The following is a 19,230-nucleotide window of genomic DNA, read 5'->3' on the forward strand; positions in this document are numbered from 1 at the left end:
AAAAGGCGAGAAGAAAACTGGTCAAGAGGCCAACAGCAACATTAAAGGCAACAATTTCTAGCAAATACTTGTGATGTAGTACATTTGAGAACAATCTCACACGTCTGGGCTATGGGGAAGGGGAGCAAGACCCAAGCCTTATCTTATGAAGAAAACTACCCAAGCCTGGCAACACTTTTTAAAAACACATTTTAAATCTCCCAGACACATATAGGAAAATGTGTTATGGTCAGATGAAACCAAGGTTGAATTTTTTGGCCATAATTCCAAAAGGTATATTTGGCGCAAACACAACACTGCTCATCATCAAAAAGAACACCATATCTACAGTGAAGCATGGTGGTGGCAGCATCATGCTTTGGGGCTGTTTTTCTTCAGCTGGAATTGGGGACTTAGACAAGGTGTAGGGAATTCTGAACAGTTCCAAGTACCCGTCAGTGTGGGCAAAAAAACCTTCAGATTTCTCCCAGGAAGCTGAAGCTGAAGATGAAGAGGAACTTTATGTTTTAGCATGACAGTGATCCAAAGCCCACATCCAAATCAACAAAAGAATGTCTTCACCAGAAGAAGATGAAGGTTTTGGAATGGCCCAACCAGAGTCCAGACCTGAGTCCGATCGAACATCTGTAGGGTGATCTGAAGAGGGCTGTGCACAGGAGATGTCCTCACAGTCTGACAGATTTAGAGCATTTTTAGAAGAAGAGTGGGCAAATATGACCACACAAGATGTGTCACGCTGATAGACTCCTACCCAAAAAGACTGAGTGCAGTAATAAACGCCAAAGGTGCTGCAACAAAGTATTAGCTTAAGGGTGTGTATATTTATGCAAACAGGTTATCGAAAGTTTTTTATTTTTCACCTTAAAAGTTTTCATTTTGTTTTTCAGTTGACTTGTACAGGTTATAGGTCTCACTGAGGGTGGAAAAAGTTTTGAAATGATTTACCTTGGTCTCTGTATTTTACATCACATAAACCTGGCATTTGAACAGGGGTGTGTAGACTTTTCAGTATGTTCAGTCATAGTTCAATAGTTTATAACCATAATAAATCTTTTGGTCTGGTGAGATACTAGAAATAGATCTAGGTTCAAGTCTCATGCTCCTGGAAGTGGTTTAAAGCAGAAAAATAATAACAAAACCATGTGACTGAGATACACCTGAAGGAGATGAGTGTCCATTTATTAACAACCAAAATCAGTATATCTGATCAAATATGGTACCTTGGGGATACAAACATCTCCAACTGTGGTTGACTGTTTTAGTTGTATCAATGATATAAATTAATATAATAAATATATTGAAGTGTGTGGTATGTAAATGTAGGAGACGTCTATCCATTTGTAAAGATTTTACACTCAGGACAAAAAGCTGAGAAGACAAACAGATGTATTTAATGTCTTGCAGAAAACCAAACTGCAACTGTAGCTTGTGTTTGATTGTCCATCTGTTCTCTCGGCACTTATTTCATACAGAGAAACACAAACTCTCTCCCACATTTGACGTTACAAATAATAACCAGTAGAGGGCAGCACCGCAACAACCTAACGTCTCGTCAAACTAACGCGAGAGGATGACTTCACTGTGCGCAGGCGCAGTTCCTCGCCAAAACAACAGTTGCCAACATGACGGAAGCTGCAAGCCAACCGCGAAAAGTTTGAATGAGCGTTTCCAAAACAGAGGTAGCCCATGTTTTAACCTGTAGCTTTCACGCAAATAATGAGTGTTAAAACAGAACAGCACAGTTAGTCCCATCATGTACTCCAAACATACCACACGTATGTTCAGAAGTAGCACACCAGACACCACGTGCAGAAAAGCTAAGGTGGCTAAAGCTAATATCTGTACATAAATACAGACTTGTGCACTGTGTCTGCTGTGTGCACATTACATTGGTGCACTGTATTAAAATGGGAAACAAATCTTACTGAAGGTGATTCAGTCCAATAATAAGGGTTTCTTTTGTCATGTTACTTAAGAGTTTGATATAAATTTACTTATGGGTCCGATCAAGCGGTAGCACGTGGGCACATTTGTTGTTCAATAGTCTGTCATGAAAGCAGAGGAATTTATATGCATGTGTAATACATATTTGAGTAGGTATTTATAAACACTTAAATATTATGTATAACAAAATTTGGAGAGATAACATTTTTAGGTGGAAAATGTCAAATTACTGCTTGGTAACGCGTGGACTTGAAACTGACATCAAATTTTTAAGCTTTATGCAAACATTCAAAACATGCGGTTCTCGACAGAAGCTGATATCAAATAGGACAAAACCTTTTACATATTAAATATTTTCAGCTATGCTGAAAATAAATGTTGGAGTGAAATATTGAAAAGTCTGTTTTATTGTCATGAGAATGTGGTAACACATGGACGACTCTTTACTATTGTATGCATCACCCAAAATGTTGACTTTCCTATTTTTTAAAACAAGCCAGATATAATCATAATGCTTTATTTAATGTATTTATTATTAACACTGTGTTATTTACAACTTGTAGTGGTCCACACTGATACATGTCAATTACAAATAAAGAGTAGCTTCTTGGTAACAGTTCACAGATAGTCTTTGTAAATGTGACCAGTGTATGAATTCACAAACTTAATTATTCATAATTTTAATTTCTCAAAGTAATAGACAGTCTTTTGCATGTCTTTTTGTTAATTTAATGCAGCCTAGCAAAAGGTTCGGAACTTCTCCTGTACTGTGTAAGTGGTGTTTTAAAAAGGATAACAGTTCCATAAAATAGAGATCTTTAGCTAAAAAATGAGCCCACTTGATAAATGATGTGTGCAAATGTTCACTTTCGCTTGATCTGACCCTTAAACATCTCCTGAATGTTTACATCTGTCTCAAAATGTCTGTTTCTGTTCACAATCACATCCAAATCATGTAGCTGTGTAAGCGATGCAGTTACACATGTATAAAGGTAGAGATGTACCATATGAGAGAGTATTGTGTCCACATGTATACTGCACATACAGTAACCTGTTTGAGCCAAGTTGAATCAGACGGTGTCACTTTTTAACCATCTCTAATCTAACGTGTTTAATGTGTGTGTTTATATCCAGGTGTGGTCAGTGAATGCAGCACCATACAGACAGTGATGGAGATGAGCCACAGTGACCTGAACATCACATGGACTATGAAAGGAATGACATTTCTAGTGTCACTATAGAACATCATATTAGATGGTATATGTGCATTAAATCCATGTTATGCAAAATATCATCTTCATGTTCCATAGGATGTTTACAGTGTGCTGTTATTTATCCCACTTGTAGTTCTGCTGCCTCAGTGAATGAGATGATGGAGATGAAGGAATGTCATACAGAACTGATACCAACACCACCTCTGACCTGATGCTGCTGGGTAAGATATTTTATCTTTATTACACTCTGCTTTGACTGAAATTGGGATCTTGGTTTTGGGGAAGATGTTTTAAAGAGAAGTTTTGACTACTGTGACTGGCTTTGTAATTAGCTGACATACTTTTTATTGACCTTTCATTCATTCAGATGGTCTTTATCATGTTCTCTGTAGGATGTTATGTCATGTTTGTAATTCTTGTGTCTCACTGGTAGATTTGCTGCCTGGGTGAATGAAGTCCTGGAAATGGAGGACCATCATACAGACCTGCTGAAGCTGCTGGGTGAGGTATTTTATCTTTATGACTTAAAAGCTTTTTTGAGTTCAGTGAATGCTCCAACTGTGTGATGGTTTTGATCTATTGAAGTGGTGATTTCCTCTGTTGAGTCTATTAATGCCAGTGAAGTTGCTCTGTTTGGTCTGAATCAGTATTGACTTTCAGTGAGTAGTTTATGTTTATTGTTTATGTTGTTGGGCCTGTGGTCCTCTGCAGTTGTGTGAAAAGCAGTGAGACAGGAGGTGTTGGCGCCCCGGTGCTCGGCGGCTCAGTGGCTTGGTCCTTGGCTGTTGTCCGGCCGCCTGTCATCGGCAGGTTGAAGGTTCAAGACTCGGGGGAGCTGAGTATCGGGAGCGGATGGAGAGGGAGGGGCGGAGGGGGCCTAGACCCCTCTGCGTTTCCTGAGATGTGTCAGGGAGGGGTTATGGAGCAGGAGATGATGAGGAGCTGGTGTTTTAGAGTAATGATTAGTGTTTGTTTTGTATTTGAGGTTCCATGAATATGTCTTGTGTTTTTTGAAAGTGTATTTGTATTGGTTGTGTTTTGAAGCTATTGAGTAGTTTTCCTAATGTGAAGTAACTGAGTTGAATTGTCTGTGTAATGCTATTGGTGTGTTTTTTGAAGGTTATGTTGAGTGTAAGTTTTTGTGTTGTTTTTCTTCCAGGTTTTGACGACGACGACGGCAGCGGCTGGCCCCTGACTCAAGTTATGTTATTTGTTGCCCCTGTGGGTAAGAAATAGCATTTCTTGGGTGTGAAAGGGGAGGGAGGGAGGGGGGGGGAAGTGTTTTTTCCACCTGTTTCAATAAAAAATTTTGGTACAACCCCCTGGTTTTCATGTGAGGGCTCATTATGAGTCCCTAGTTTCATCACACCCTTACCGAGCAAGCCCAAGAATCGAACAACCGGCCAGCCTCACAGTAGTCAGTTGCGTTTGCGCCATTGACCTTCTGACTGAGCTATCTGTGAGCTACTGATGAAGTGTTCGGAACTTGTATTTATTGTGTCCTTTTTGTTTTGGCCCTGAAAGGCTGTAAAAGCTCACATGTTCTCTGTGGGTCTTGAACTAGCTACCCTTGAGTGTAGAGCTTGAGTCTTAGCCACTGAGCTATTTTACCAGCTATTGATGAAGTGTTTGGAACTTGTATTTATTGTGTTTTTTTGGACCTGAAAATGTGTAAAAGATCAAGTGTTTTCTGTGGGTCTTGAACTAGCTACCTTACAGTGCAGGGGAAGGGTTATACATTAGCTTTAACCACTAAGCTATTCCATCAACTGGTAGTGTCACTTTGGAAGTTGTATTTATTGTGTTTGTTTCCGCTCCTCTGTTTTTTGAGTGAAAAGCAAGTACCTGAGCGGGACTTGATCTCACAACCTTGGAATCTGTAGCAAAAGTGTGCTTTTTGCTTGATGCTTAGACCACTGAGCTAAACTTGAGCTTAGAAAGTTGGAGTCAATTTCCAAGTATAAGAAATGTATACAGCTGAAACCCTGAGGAGCGAGAAGGGACAGAAATTTTGAAGAAATAGATCCTGCTGTGGGAATTGAACCCACAATCTCAAAAGTTGTAGGATTGTGTGATAGTTGTCCTTTTTCTTTTCCACTGTGCCACAGCTGAATTGCTGGTGTGAGAGGGGTTTTTTTTGGTATTTGAGGTGTAAACTTGAACTGTGAGGACAGACTCTGCTCCATCTCCAAGTAGGGTCTAGGCCTTTGGCTCAATGAGGTCAGGAAGGGGAACTGAACCAGACTGAAAGTCATGTGAAGTCTGTGATACAGACAACTCACCACTACACCAGCCTAACCTGCCACGTGACAGAGTCTGGTCGACACCAGCTCTGAATGGAAAGTGTGATGTGGTGCTTTATAAATAAAATTGAATTGGTTCAGTGTTTTCTCCATGAAGACTGATGTTTGCAGTCAACAATCAAGAAATACTAATAAAATCTCAGTGGTCTAAAACTGGTACAGGACTTTACAGAAGCACTAACAAAAAACAGACTGCAAAAATATATGCATTAAACCTCTGACAGCACTATGAACATCAGTCTGTGTGATTTGGTGCTTTGTAAATAAAATTGGATTAGTTCAGTGTTTTCTCCATGAAGACTGATGTTCATAGTGCTGTCAGAGGTTTAATGTATTACCTGCATATATTTTTGCAGTCTGTTTTTTGTTAGTGTTTCTGTAAAGTCCTGTACCAGTTTTAGAGCACTGAGATTTTACTAGTTAGTATTAGTTGATTTGTCCACTTATTATTTTTTGGGTAACAGTCACTGCAGAATCTATCACATGGCAGGTTCGGCTGGTGTAGTGGTGAGTTGTCTGTATCACAGACTTCACATGACTATCAGTTTGGTTCAGTTCCCCTTCCTGACCTCTTTGAGCCAAAGGCCTAGGCCCTACTTGGAGATGGAGCAGAGTCTGTCCTCACAGTTCAAGTTTACACCTCAAATACCAAAAAAAACCCCTCTCACATCAGAAATTCAGCTGTGGCACAGTGGAAAAGAAAAAGGACAACTACCCCACAATCCTACAACTTTTGAGATTGTGGGTTCAATTCCCACAGCGGGATCTATTTCTTCAAAATTTCTGTCCCTTCTCGCTCCTCAGGGTTTCAGCTGTATACATTTCTTATACTTGGAAATTGACTCCAACTTTCTAAGCTCAAGTTTAGCTCAGTGGTCTAAGCATCAGGCAAAAAGCACACTTTTGCTACAGATTCCAAGGTTGTGAGATCAAGTCCCGCTCAGGTACTTGCTTTTCACTCAAAAAACAGAGGAGCGGAAACACACACAATAAATACAACTTCCAAAGTGACACTACCAGTTGATGGAGTAGCTTAGTGGTTAAAGCTAATGTATAACCCTTCCCCTGCACTGTAAGGTAGCTAGTTCAAGACCCACAGAAAACACTTGATCTTTTACACATTTTCAGGTCCAAAAAAACACAATAAATACAAGTTCCAAACACTTCATCAATAGCTGGTAAAATAGCTCAGTGGCTAAGACTCAAGCTCTACACGCAAGGGTAGCTAGTTCAAGACCCACAGAGAACATGTGAGCTTTTACAGCCTTTCAGGGCCAAAACAAAAAGGACACAATAAATACAAGTTCCGAACACTTCATCAGTAGCTCACAGATAGCTCAGTCAGAAGGTCGATGGCACAAACACAACTGACTACTGTGAGGCTGGCCGGTTGTTCGATTCTTGGGCTTGCTCGGTAAGGGTGCGATGAAACTAGGGACTCATAATGAGCCCTCACATGAAAACCAGGGGGTTGTACCAAAATTTTTTATTGAAACAGGTGGAAAAAACACTTCCCCCCCCCCCTCCCTCCCTCCCTCCCCTTTCACACCCAAGAAATGCTATTTCTTACCCACAGGGGCAACAAATAACATAACTTGAGTCAGGGGCCAGCCGCTGCCGTCGTCGTCGTCAAAACCTGGAAGAAAAACAACACAAAAACTTACACTCAACATAACCTTCAAAAAACACACCAATAGCATTACACAGACAATTCAACTCAGTTACTTCACATTAGGAAAACTACTCAATAGCTTCAAAACACAACCAATACAAATACACTTTCAAAAAACACAAGACATATTCATGGAACCTCAAATACAAAACAAACACTAATCATTACTCTAAAACACCAGCTCCTCATCATCTCCTGCTCCATAACCCCTCCCTGACACATCTCAGGAAACGCAGAGGGGTCTAGGCCCCCTCCGCCCCTCCCTCTCCATCCGCTCCCGATACTCAGCTCCCCCGAGTCTTGAACCTTCAACCTGCCGATGACAGGCGGCCGGACAACAGCCAAGGACCAAGCCACTGAGCCGCCGAGCACCGGGGCGCCAACACCTCCTGTCTCACTGCTTTTCACACAACTGCAGAGGACCACAGGCCCAACAACATAAACAATAAACATAAACTACTCACTGAAAGTCAATACTGATTCAGACCAAACAGAGCAACTTCACTGGCATTAATAGACTCAACAGAGGAAATCACCACTTCAATAGATCAAAACCATCACACAGTTGGAGCATTCACTGAACTCAAAAAAGCTTTTAAGTCATAAAGATAAAATACCTCACCCAGCAGCTTCAGCAGGTCTGTATGATGGTCCTCCATTTCCAGGACTTCCAGGCAGCAAATCTACCAGTGAGACACAAGAATTACAAACATGACATAACATCCTACAGAGAACATGATAAAGACCATCTGAATGAATGAAAGGTCAATAAAAAGTATGTCAGCTAATTACAAAGCCAGTCACAGTAGTCAAAACTTCTCTTTAAAACATCTTCCCCAAAACCAAGATCCCAATTTCAGTCAAAGCAGAGTGTAATAAAGATAAAATATCTTACCCAGCAGCATCAGGTCAGAGGTGGTGTTGGTATCAGTTCTGTATGACATTCCTTCATCTCCATCATCTCATTCACTGAGGCAGCAGAACTACAAGTGGGATAAATAACAGCACACTGTAAACATCCTATGGAACATGAAGATGATATTTTGCATAACAGATGGATTTAATGAATGTATACCATCTAATATGACGGTCCATACTGACACTGGAAATGTCATTCCTTTCATAGTCCATGTGATGTTCAGGTCACTGTGGCTCATCTCCATCACTGTCTGTATGGTGCTGCATTCACTGACCACACACACACATTAAACACGTTAGACTAGAGATGATTAAAAAATGACACAGTCTGATTCAACTTGGCTCAAACAGGTTACCGTATGTGCAGTATACATGTGGACACAATACTCTCTCATATGGTACATCTCTACCTTTATACATGTGTAACTGAATCGCTTACACAGCGACACGATTTGGATGTGATTGTGAACACAAACAGACATTTTGAGACAGATGTAAACATTCAGGAGACACACGAAATACAATTTGTATGGTGTGTAGCGTAATTTAAGAAACTCATAATATTGAATGGAATCACCTCCAGTATCATGTGTTTAATATTTTAATATAGCTGACCAATGTAATGTGAACACAGCAGACACAGTGCAGATGTCTGTATTTATGTACAGATATTAGCTTTAGCACCCTTAGCTTTTCTGCACGTGGTGTAGTATGTTTGGAGTACATGTGACTAACTGTAGCTGTTCTGTTTTAACACTCATCATTCCCGTGAAAACTACCCGCAGCTGCAAGTTAAAAAAATGAACTACCTCTGTTTTGGAAACGCTCTTTCAAACTTTTCGCGGTGAGCTTGTAGCTTCTACTCTGTTGGCTACTGTTGTTGTTTTGGCAAGGAATTGCGCCTGCGCACAGTGAAGTCATCCTCTCGCGTTAGTTTGACGAGATGTTAGGTTGGTTGGTGCGGTGCTGCCATCTGCTGGTTTTTATTTGTAACGTTACATGAAGGAGTGAGTTTGTGTCTCGTATTCACCCTTTCATGCATGAATTATAAGAACCTTAGTCAAGATTTTTTTTTCTGGAGTGTTTTTATACCTCCTTTGGCATAAAAAAATTGCGATCGAGTTTTTTTTTTTTCATGGAGTTACAAAAATGTCCATGCATTTAATTTTTTAAGTAAAGAAATATGTATTTAAAACCGAATATCAGAAAGTAAAATGAAAACAATGAAATAAAAACATTTTTAAGGCTGCTAATTTGATGTTTTCTCACATTTTACCATACTCTAATGCTAGTTATTACCTCATATAACATGCAAAAAACAACTCTTTTTGTCTAACAAATAACAACTGATTTACACTTAAACATGTTACTGCAGATCAGGTTTATCAAGAACAGCAAAGTTACAGTAATGGTATGAATTGCAGTGTATTATGGGATGTTGCATAAGTGTCCACTGTGTTGGCTCATATGGAACTAAAACAACAAAACCTATGAATATACAAGAGAACAGCTGGAGAATAACTGTCCACCGTAGTGACCACAATGCATGAAAGGGTTAAATAAGTACTGAAAGAACAAACGGACACAAACTATAGCTGCAGCTTTATTTTCTGCCAGACATAAAATACATCCGTTTGTCTTCTCAGCTTTTTTTTTTTTTTTCCTGAATGTAAATCTTAACAGTTGGATAGAAGTCTCCTACATTTTCTTGACACCACCACACACTTCAGTATATTTATTATATTGATTTAGATTGTTGATAAAACTAAAACAGTAAGCATCATTTTGAGATGTTTATATCAAAAAGGGACCATATTTTACCAGATATACTGATTTTGGCTGTTAATAAATGGACACTTATCACTTCCAGGAGTGTCTCAGTGACAGCAGAACATTTGGTTCCTTTTGTGTATCTGGGTCAGTTCAGGACTGTTATATTGGCTGCATTTATAAGATGATATGAAATGCCACATTTTAACAAAAAATATGAAATGAGTGCTGAGGCCTGCGGTGTGTTATTACATCAAAGTTACTGATGGATCATTAATAGGCACTTTATCAGTTGATTATAAATATGTGGAAATGAAATTACACGCAGCATTTTCAGTATGGAATTCTAAAAATCATAGCTCTAATTAATTTTGTACCGCTTCGCTCATTAAATGCAGGAATCGGACTACAACGCGGGGCATTGTGGGTAATAAGTACAACCTTCTCACAGCTGCAGACACAGCCGGCCCCCTGGACAGCAGGACGCACAGCGCACATCCACACTATTAGGACCAGACTTACTTTGGATCATTATTTCATCGCAAAACCCGCGTTTAAGGAGGATTTCAAACAGGTCAGTTATCATTTAGTTTGACGCACTTTGGAGAAGCTGCATAAAGGTTTCACATTTTTTAAATCAATACTGATGTGTATTTTTACGCATCAATTTAAGGGATACCAAAGTAAAAATAGGAAATGCGAAATCTTCTAGAATCTAGATCGTTTCATTCAGTTAAGAGAACTTTACTGAATATGCAAATTAGTAAAAGAAATATAGATTTGATAGACATTTTGCGCGTAAAAATAGTAATAAGTGGTTAGAGAACACATACACTGATCTGCAAGTTTTTATAAATGATCTACCTCAGGTATTACATATGCAAAATCTTACATATGATGAAATGGAAAACAAATGACAAACGTGTTGGTTATATATGTTAGATATGTTAAATATATTTATACAGTAAATGCATTAATTTTCCAGCATAAAGAACCTGTAAAATGTCTGTATATTAATGTACAGATACTGTTTTGAAGTAGATCTGGTAACTCTGAGATAAACATTTGTTTAGAATAAAACCCATTCTCTTATTATTTTTTTTAATTTTACATTTTGACCCAAGACTGTATCTTGTTGTACAGCCAACTAACATTTTTGATTTAATTTTACTTTTACTGAATATTTTCCTGGGCATTTTACCTCTAGACCACTGTGGTAGTTAGTTTTTAGCTACTGCTTTACACGTCATTTATAAATATGTGTATGATGAGAATATTCCTGAATTAACATAACCACCTCTGGTCAGGTTCAGTCTTGAAAAAACAGAAGAAACTGTTCATCTCACGCATTACTGCAGACATTTTTACATCTATCACCTACAGCTCTATAGTATATAGATCAGACACGAGGCTCTTTTAGACATATATTTGGGTGAAAAAGCTTCAGGGTCGACCCATGGATGAGTGGTTTATTTGATGCTGTGCAGATCAATCAACTTAACTCTGGTAGAAATTAAGTTGTCTTTTGAGTCACTCTTTATAAAAATGCATTTTTAGAAGAACAGGAACAGTAGGCTGTCATGTCAGATGCCTAGGAAGGAAACAGGGGGAGTTAAGTGCCTTGCTCAAGGGCACATCAGCCATCAACTTCTCTCCTGTTCCAGGGAATCAAACTGGATATGCCACGACTGCCCATGACTGAATAGTTTCCACTACAGCTGCTTAAAAGTACACTAGTGGAAGGGGAATCTGAAACATCTATTTCTGATGAGGAGGTTTCACAGTTCATCCACATTTTTCGGCGCTGTTGTCAGGGGTGATGGTAACATTTAAGCTGCGTACTCTTCAGATTCAATTAGCCCTGTGAAGTCCTTTAACTTGGACCTGAAGGAATTGTTTGATGCTGATTGAACTTTGAGTCAAATAAACCCTCTCCATCGCTCTCCAGCTGAAACAGGGAGCCTTTGTATCTAATCCCTGCACTTCTGCTCCCTCCTCAAACCGGGTTCTACTCCAGGCAGCTGAGGTTAGAGAGCTTTTCTGAAGTTTTTCTTTTCAGCATTTTGTTATGAGCTATACAGTAGAAGTACTGGTCTGAAGAGCTTAATAAATGCAGGACCATGGACTGGAAGACTCACTGAATCCTTTCAAAGAATGCATGCTGTGTAAAACATTCCTGTAGTGCAAGAACACAGTAAAAAAAAAAAAAAAAAAAAAAAAAAAAAAATCCAATATCTTCCCTAAAACTGAACTGATTCCTACACATACAGGTTTAATTGAACTCCTCTGATATCCTTAAAGTCTATATTTGAGTGTGTTACAGTATGGGATTTCTGGTTAAGACATGGATCTATTTTACTGGGGCGTGAATAATGCAAAGAAAACAAGCATTTACAACCACACTGACCTCATAATGCCTGAGGATACAGCACATAATAAAAAGTCAAAGGCATCTGAACTCAGCACTCACACAGATCTACTGATCTCTGTTCAGAGGGAAAACCAGGTCATCTGGTGTTTAATTCATTGACTGACATCTTATTGAATCCAAGAAGAGGATCTGTTATTTCTACACAAACCGAATTCTGACAAAATGGCAAAACCCATTATGAAAACAGGAATGCGCTGCGTAAGGTTTTTAGATTCCCTGTTGAAATGTGAAGCATCAAAAGGGGCTGAGATATAGTTTCAACTATTGATGTCACATTACTGTTTTATACACTTTCTCTATGACAGTGTTTAAAAATTTTGAATTAAACTGAGGTGTCAGCCCTTAGGTTAAGTTCATGATCATTCTGAGCTGTGACAATTTATCAAAAGTGGAGAGATAAATAGAAATGGCAGCTGATCAGATCATCTTTAACTGTTTTTACTGTGTTTTTGTGCATTGAATTATGTGCTAGAGGCTGATGGTTAAATCTCAAGCATTCATAGTATGCTGGCAGGGGTCATTATGACTTCTAAATTATGAAGAAACCTCACAGCATGAGCAGCACAAACAGCTGATCACATTTATAGACTATATTTGCTCAGGTTTAGTCACATTTCCACATTGAGAAGCTTATCTTTTAGCTATTTAGAACAGGGGTGTCAGAATAATTTTAGTTCAGGGGCCACATTCATGTAAATTTGATCTGAAGTGGGCCACACCAGTAAAATAATAACATAATGATATATAAATAATGTCAACTTCAATCTTTTCTCTTTGTATTAGAGTGAAAAAATTAAAATTATGTCATGAAAATGCTTACATCGGCAAACTATCCTTTAAAACAATGTAAATAATATGAAAAAACTGAAAAAATAAGTGTAATTTTAATTAATATTAGGCTTCAGTTTATCATTTACACAGATACATTATAACTTATAGATCACAGTGGATCTGCAAATACATAAAACATTTAGTAACAGGCAGAATATTGGTAAAATTTCACTTCTCTAAAGACATTTCAGGTTGTTCATATTTGTTCAGGTTATTCACATTTTTTGGTAAATTATACTTTGTGTTGGTGTAAATACATGAAAATGTTTACATTTACAAAGAGAAAAATTTGGAGTTGTATTTATTGGATTTTATGGTAGTATTTTACCAGTTTGGCCTACTCAAAATTGAATTGGTCTGTATGTGGCCCCTGAACTAAAAGGATTGTTAATATCTTAGTGTAATTTTAGCATTTCACAAAGTCATCCCAAGGGCTGGACTGGACCCTTTGGTGGGTCAGATCTGGCCCTCAGGCCACATGCGTGACACCCCTGATTCAGAGCACTTCAGTACAAAACATTAACAGTATCTTTAATTCTGGTGATTACTGTGGAATAAAAATGTTAAAATACTTGTCATTTGCTCCCACAGTGTTCAACTGTTCAAATATACAAGTGTATGAAGACACCAGAGGTCATCATGAAGTCCTGGCCAGTGGCTCGTGTCCTGTTAATGACGACTATTGCTGATTGGCTAAAATGCATCCAGTCGCGGGATTTCACTCTGAAGGACATCGTCCGCTTGCATCCCTCAAGTAGGAGCACTGAGCTACTCTGTGTGTGTGTGTGTGTGTGTGTGTGTGTTTTTAAGAGTAAAGTAATGTAATTTTTACCTGAGATGTTTAACCAATAAGGATCTAGTGTTACTTTTCTGGCAGTTCCCAAATGAATTTTTCTCTCTCTTTAACCTATCTTAAGTGATTTATCACCATTTATTCTCATATTATCCTCTTTATTTTGCATTTGTCACTGAAAATCATATATTTTTCCCTTTTTAATTTCCTATATTTAATTTAGACGTTCATGAAAACTCACAGTAAATATAAAGGAATTATATCAAAACAAAGGAAACTGAAGAAAAAGTGATTTTACAGCAAATATATCTTCTTTTTTTTAAACCTTCTGTTTATATTGTTTTTTTCTTTTCACATATATAAACAAAGAACACAGTTCCGTTGTTTGATCTAAAAGTCAAACAAATAGACAAACAACATGTGGAACAAACCCCCCTCCCCTGGCACACATCCCCTCCAGATTACAGGAAACAAACAAACAAATAAATAAATAAATGAATAAATAGGAAAAAAAAATACAAAATAGAAGTACAAAATTCCTACTTCAAATGGCAAATATATCATTAACTGAACATAAAACAAGTGTCTCCATTCACTGTCATTGATCCAAATCAATGGGTTTTACTGGTGAATCAATGTTGAAGAAGATGATGGTGTTTCCATGGTAACTACGGAGCCTCTGAACGTCCAAATGAGTCATATCTGATGACCATGAAAAGATGACAAACTGCATTTTACACCAATTATTTCCATGTATTGATAGGATTAATGGATCAACAGGTATTAAACAGTTTAGATCAGTAGTTGGTTTTGGTTGCCAGTGGCTGTTTGGATCTTTATGAGTTACTTTCACATATGCTTTGATTAGAGCTCAGGCTGGAGTATGTACAGAATAAGACATGTCAAGAGCAAAAAGTTAATTTCTTCAAATATTCATCAAAAACCAAACAAATGAAAGAAGATTTAATTGAGTAAACTTGAAGGAGTTGGGTTAGTCCTGTGTAAATATCCCAGTAACATTAGATTTGTTAAAGTTCTCATGACCACATATGCATTTCATAGTCTCTGTGTAAAGACATAATCTGCATATATGTAAAGTATGGACAGCAGTAAAAACTAAAGTTTTAGGGAAAACCAGCTTCTACACACCAAAGTTGTAGTATTTAGTTTTTATGCCTTTAACCCTTTTGTTCAAACAGAGATTTATTGCATTTTTTTTTTTTTTTTCATGTTTCATATCAAGTTTTATTTAACACATTTCAGATGTTTCTAATTGTTTGTGCTGCTTCCTGTCGTGGGTTCAGGGGTCACACTAGTCACTTTGACATTTGACAGCCTATTTAATCCATTTTTTTGTGTGTGTCTTTTAAGGTTGTGCACATATTTCCAGTATTTTCTTGCTGTATCTGAAGAAAAGAGAATGAGAAATAGATATGTATGATCATTTCAACACTGAAAAAGCTAAAGGCGATTTGAGGCTTCTGCACATTACTGTACATACAGTATATATATTATACATTTTCAGGCAGTTATTCTGATCATTGTGCAGGAGAGGCTGGAGGACAAAAATGCTTTATGACAACGTGAGTATCAACAATTGTACTTGAAAAGAAAAAGAAGAAAAATTCTTAATTCATCAAAATATATAGAGGCAATGTTAAGCAAAAGCTTGTAAAGTTCCTTAAATGTTATAAATCTGACCTAAAAACAAGTGAAAAGTCATTTAAAATGACTTCTGTAATACAATTCCACATCCTCCAAACATATATTTAAATAATAAAAGACATTCACTCTTAATCTGCATTATTTCTGTAAAGAAAATGCATTTACACCCACAATACTTAGAAGACAAATTTCCATTTCCAGTTTATAAGACTATAAAGACAAATTGAGAGCTCTGTTATGAATGTGTAAAACAGCATCAATTCCAAATCTCATCAATAATGAACTCCAATAACAGTGATGGAAGTTTTATAATTGTGTTTTCTTACAGACACTTAATATGGATCAGGATCATAATAAAAGCAGATTGTTTTACAAGTGCAAACAATCCTGTTAAGAGACAGACAAAACATTGGCGAAAGTCTGTGTGTCTGCCAACCGTGACTAACAGGCTTTGTTCTGAGAGTGAAAAGTGTTTGACCCTCAGATCTACAGCTGTCCGAGCCAAAACACGGCCTGATTCCCAGTACTGATATGATCCAGACCAATGGGAAAGCCAAACAGCTCCTGTTTGATCACTGTGTCGGAGCGCTTTACAGACAGTGGAACAGCCTGACTGATTATTATGGAGGAGCTTGTGTGTAATTAACATACATAATCAGATGTTAAATGTTTAATTTGCATTGTGCTTTCTTTGCTGTGGGTGAAAATGAAAAGCCTTTGACTATCTGTTACTCGGGTCATGAGAAGAGTAAACAGTGTTGTGGGATTGAGCTTTTGCAAAATCAGCTGAAATAGTTTGCAGCATCACACCAGCGGGGTTCAGATGAGTTGTTTCTCTTTGTCATAATTAGTGTTTCGAAATGAACAATCACACATTCAAAAGTGAAGCACAATAATATGACTCATCAAAGGATAAATAACATATTCAGGCTCAAGTGTTTGGGTGTCACTTGGAACAGACATCTGACTTTTTTGTTTGGTTTATTTACATTATTTATACCAGGGGTGCCAAACATACGGCCTGCGGGTTAAAACTAGCCCTCCAAAGGGTTCAGTCCGGCCCACAGAAGACACTGATAGTCAAGGGTGTCACTGACTTTTGACAAATTGTACTGATCATAAAGTTAAATGCTGTATTTTTCAGTTCCAGATGCCTTGTAGCGCTGCATTATATAATAATGGAATAATTTTTCACCTCATTATGTAATAATGCCACATTTTGTAATAACATGCCACATTTTGTCATAAAATTCTTGAACCCATTTTGTAATAAGCTTTGCTGCATATTGTAATAACTTCCAAAATTTCAGTGCACCAGTAAGTTTCTTGTAAGTACACGGGAAAAAATCTAAATCTTACCCAGTGTATTTTTCTCATTTCTAGTCATAATATGTCATTACACTTAGAATAAGACATAATCACCTAAACAGTAACTTTTCAGTGAAATATAAGAACTTATTTTTAGACAATAGATCTTGAAAATCTTATTTTAAGAAATCTTACCAAGATAATTTTCACTTGTTTCATTGGCAGAGTTTTTTTTTTTTTGCATAATTCAATATTTTTTTTGCATAATTCAAGCAAATGTATGTATTGATGTATTCATTTTGGATGTGTATGTTTGTCTGTTTTTGTTGTAGTATGAGGTGCATCAGGGTTGGGGCTCTGTTAGAGTGGGGGTAAATGACTATGTTGTTATATTTTATGTACATTCAATTGTACAGTTATGATTGTTACAATATAAAAATTCTATAAAAAAAAAACCTTTGGAAAAAAAAAAGCAGTCAGCATTTATCAGAATAATTCAGAATGTAAAGTTACATTAGAAATCAAGTCAGCTCTTACGTATCTCCCCTTTACCGCCCATAGTTGAGATTCTGAACAAATTGTGCTTCTGCCTTCATTTTTTAATTCGTTCTATTTCTGATTGCGTGCAGATAGAAGTACAATGATGGCCTAAGATCTTGTCCTGAGATATGTCGGCCTTCAGGACTTGAGGTGAGGAAGAATAATGAGTGAACAAGTCCACAGGTAGAGCAGATCTGTCATGAGGAACTGAGTTTATGTCTCGAGGGGAACTATTATATTCAGACTTCAACTTATCTTCAAGTGGGGGCATCAAGACCCCCCGATGACAGCAGGGAAAAAAAGCCTCTGTCAAAAAGCCCTGAAGCAAACTAAAGCAGATTCAACAGCAGATCTTCCAAAGTCAGGAAATGAAACGTCAGCAGATGATCAAGTGAAATCATTCTGATCATTTCAACAGCCTACACTTCACGCTGTACCCCCTAGTTTTCACTCATAATCAAAGTGTTGCTTTCATGCATTGTCCCATATTCTCAGTGTGTCCTTGTCCTCAACAGCTACACCTCATCCTGGTGGCTTCAAGTGTTTCACATGCCAAAATGCTGCAGACAACTATGACTGTAATCGCTGGGCGCCGGATGAGTTCTGTCCAAAAGGTACATCTCTATCGAGGTGGATGGAGTTTTTTCAAATGCAACAGATTTCAAAGGTTGAATGTGATGAATGTGATGTACTTCCTTAAATATAAGGATGAGGAGAGGTAGTTTGATCCAGGATAGTGAAGGAAATACAGCTGTTTTGTTTTATACTGTTCTGTTATGTTCTCTATGGTATGTAATTTAGTGGCTGACCTGTTCTTTTATTTTTTTTATTTTTTTTAATTTAGTGCTAGACAAACATTGTGACAGGGGTAATAACAAAAATACAAGACAAAATATCTGGCATACTAATTCATAGACTTCAAGGCATATAAGTTCATAGACACCAGACAAGACAGAATAGCTCATAGACATTAAGCGAAACAAGGATGGATGCAAACAGAGGGCAATTTACAGGTGAGTTTGTGGGCATGCGTGTGTGTGTGTGTGTGTGTGTATATATATATATATATGTATGATTATTTCTGATTATTTTGTGCATGTGCGGGCATATTCAGGTGGAGACAGAAGAGGGAATGAAAACTAAATTGACAGTGTAATAAGTAAAAGGGTCACAGGATATGAGTATACAAAAATGAGAAATCAGTAAAGGGTTTTAAATAATAGCATAGAAAGAAGATTAAGGGGAAAAAAGAAAGAAAGGGAAGGAAAAAAGAAAAAAAAAAAAGAAAAAACTGCAAAATCAATAATACCAAATACAATAATAGTGACAGCCTTTTTTTTAAGGCTACTGTATTCCAAAATTACTAATATCTTCCAAAATATTGGTCCTATCAACTTGTAGTTTTCTCTACTGTCTTCCTTGACCAAAAATCCATAAATATGCCAAATTGCAGCAGTCACACACACACACACACACATGCACGCACACGGAGGCCACTTGGCTTTTATAATATAGATTGTGTCAGAACAGCTGCAAAAAGGATGTGTTTCAATCCCAGGGGTTAAATTATGGAACAGTCAAACAGATGAATTAAAGCAAAGTAAAAACATAAATCAGATTAAAGGAATAAATGAAATACAATTTTTAAAGAAATATTAGGATGAAGAACAGCAGTTTAACCCAGGATGGTAAAGGGTTTGACAATAACATCAGCTCTTTTTCAGTCACTTAGTGCTGACCTGTTCTTTTTCATCGGCTGTATATATAAGTCATGTAAAATTGGGCTAGGACAATATAGGTTCTTCTTCCTACTTCATTTCAGACATAAAGTGTTGTTGAAG

At 37.5% G+C, this 19,230-nt stretch overlaps 1 protein-coding gene and 1 long non-coding RNA gene across 2 annotated transcripts in view; one reads left to right on the forward strand and one right to left on the reverse strand.

The window, feature by feature from the left end:
- Positions 1-19,230, forward strand: part of LOC115434446 (ly6/PLAUR domain-containing protein 6-like) — a 1,359,089-nt gene that overhangs the window by 967,078 nt on the left and 372,781 nt on the right. The window contains exons 1-3 of the mRNA XM_030156406.1: positions 10,305-10,395; positions 13,675-13,837; positions 17,905-18,003. Of these exons, the coding sequence (XP_030012266.1) occupies positions 13,702-13,837; positions 17,905-18,003 (235 nt within the window). The 5' untranslated portion in view covers positions 10,305-10,395; positions 13,675-13,701. Of the gene's footprint in view, positions 10,396-13,674; positions 13,838-17,904; positions 18,004-19,230 lie in introns of the transcript that reaches the window.
- On the reverse strand, positions 6,987-8,993 carry LOC115435034 (uncharacterized). Its single transcript, XR_003937635.1, has 3 exons — positions 8,861-8,993; positions 7,756-7,816; positions 6,987-7,097 (listed from the first exon to the last, which is right to left on the reverse strand). It is a non-coding gene; the product is annotated as an uncharacterized LOC115435034 (long non-coding RNA).

This window comes from Sphaeramia orbicularis, chromosome 2 (assembly GCF_902148855.1).
Source record: "Sphaeramia orbicularis chromosome 2, fSphaOr1.1, whole genome shotgun sequence".
Classification (NCBI taxonomy): domain Eukaryota; kingdom Metazoa; phylum Chordata; class Actinopteri; order Kurtiformes; family Apogonidae; genus Sphaeramia; species Sphaeramia orbicularis.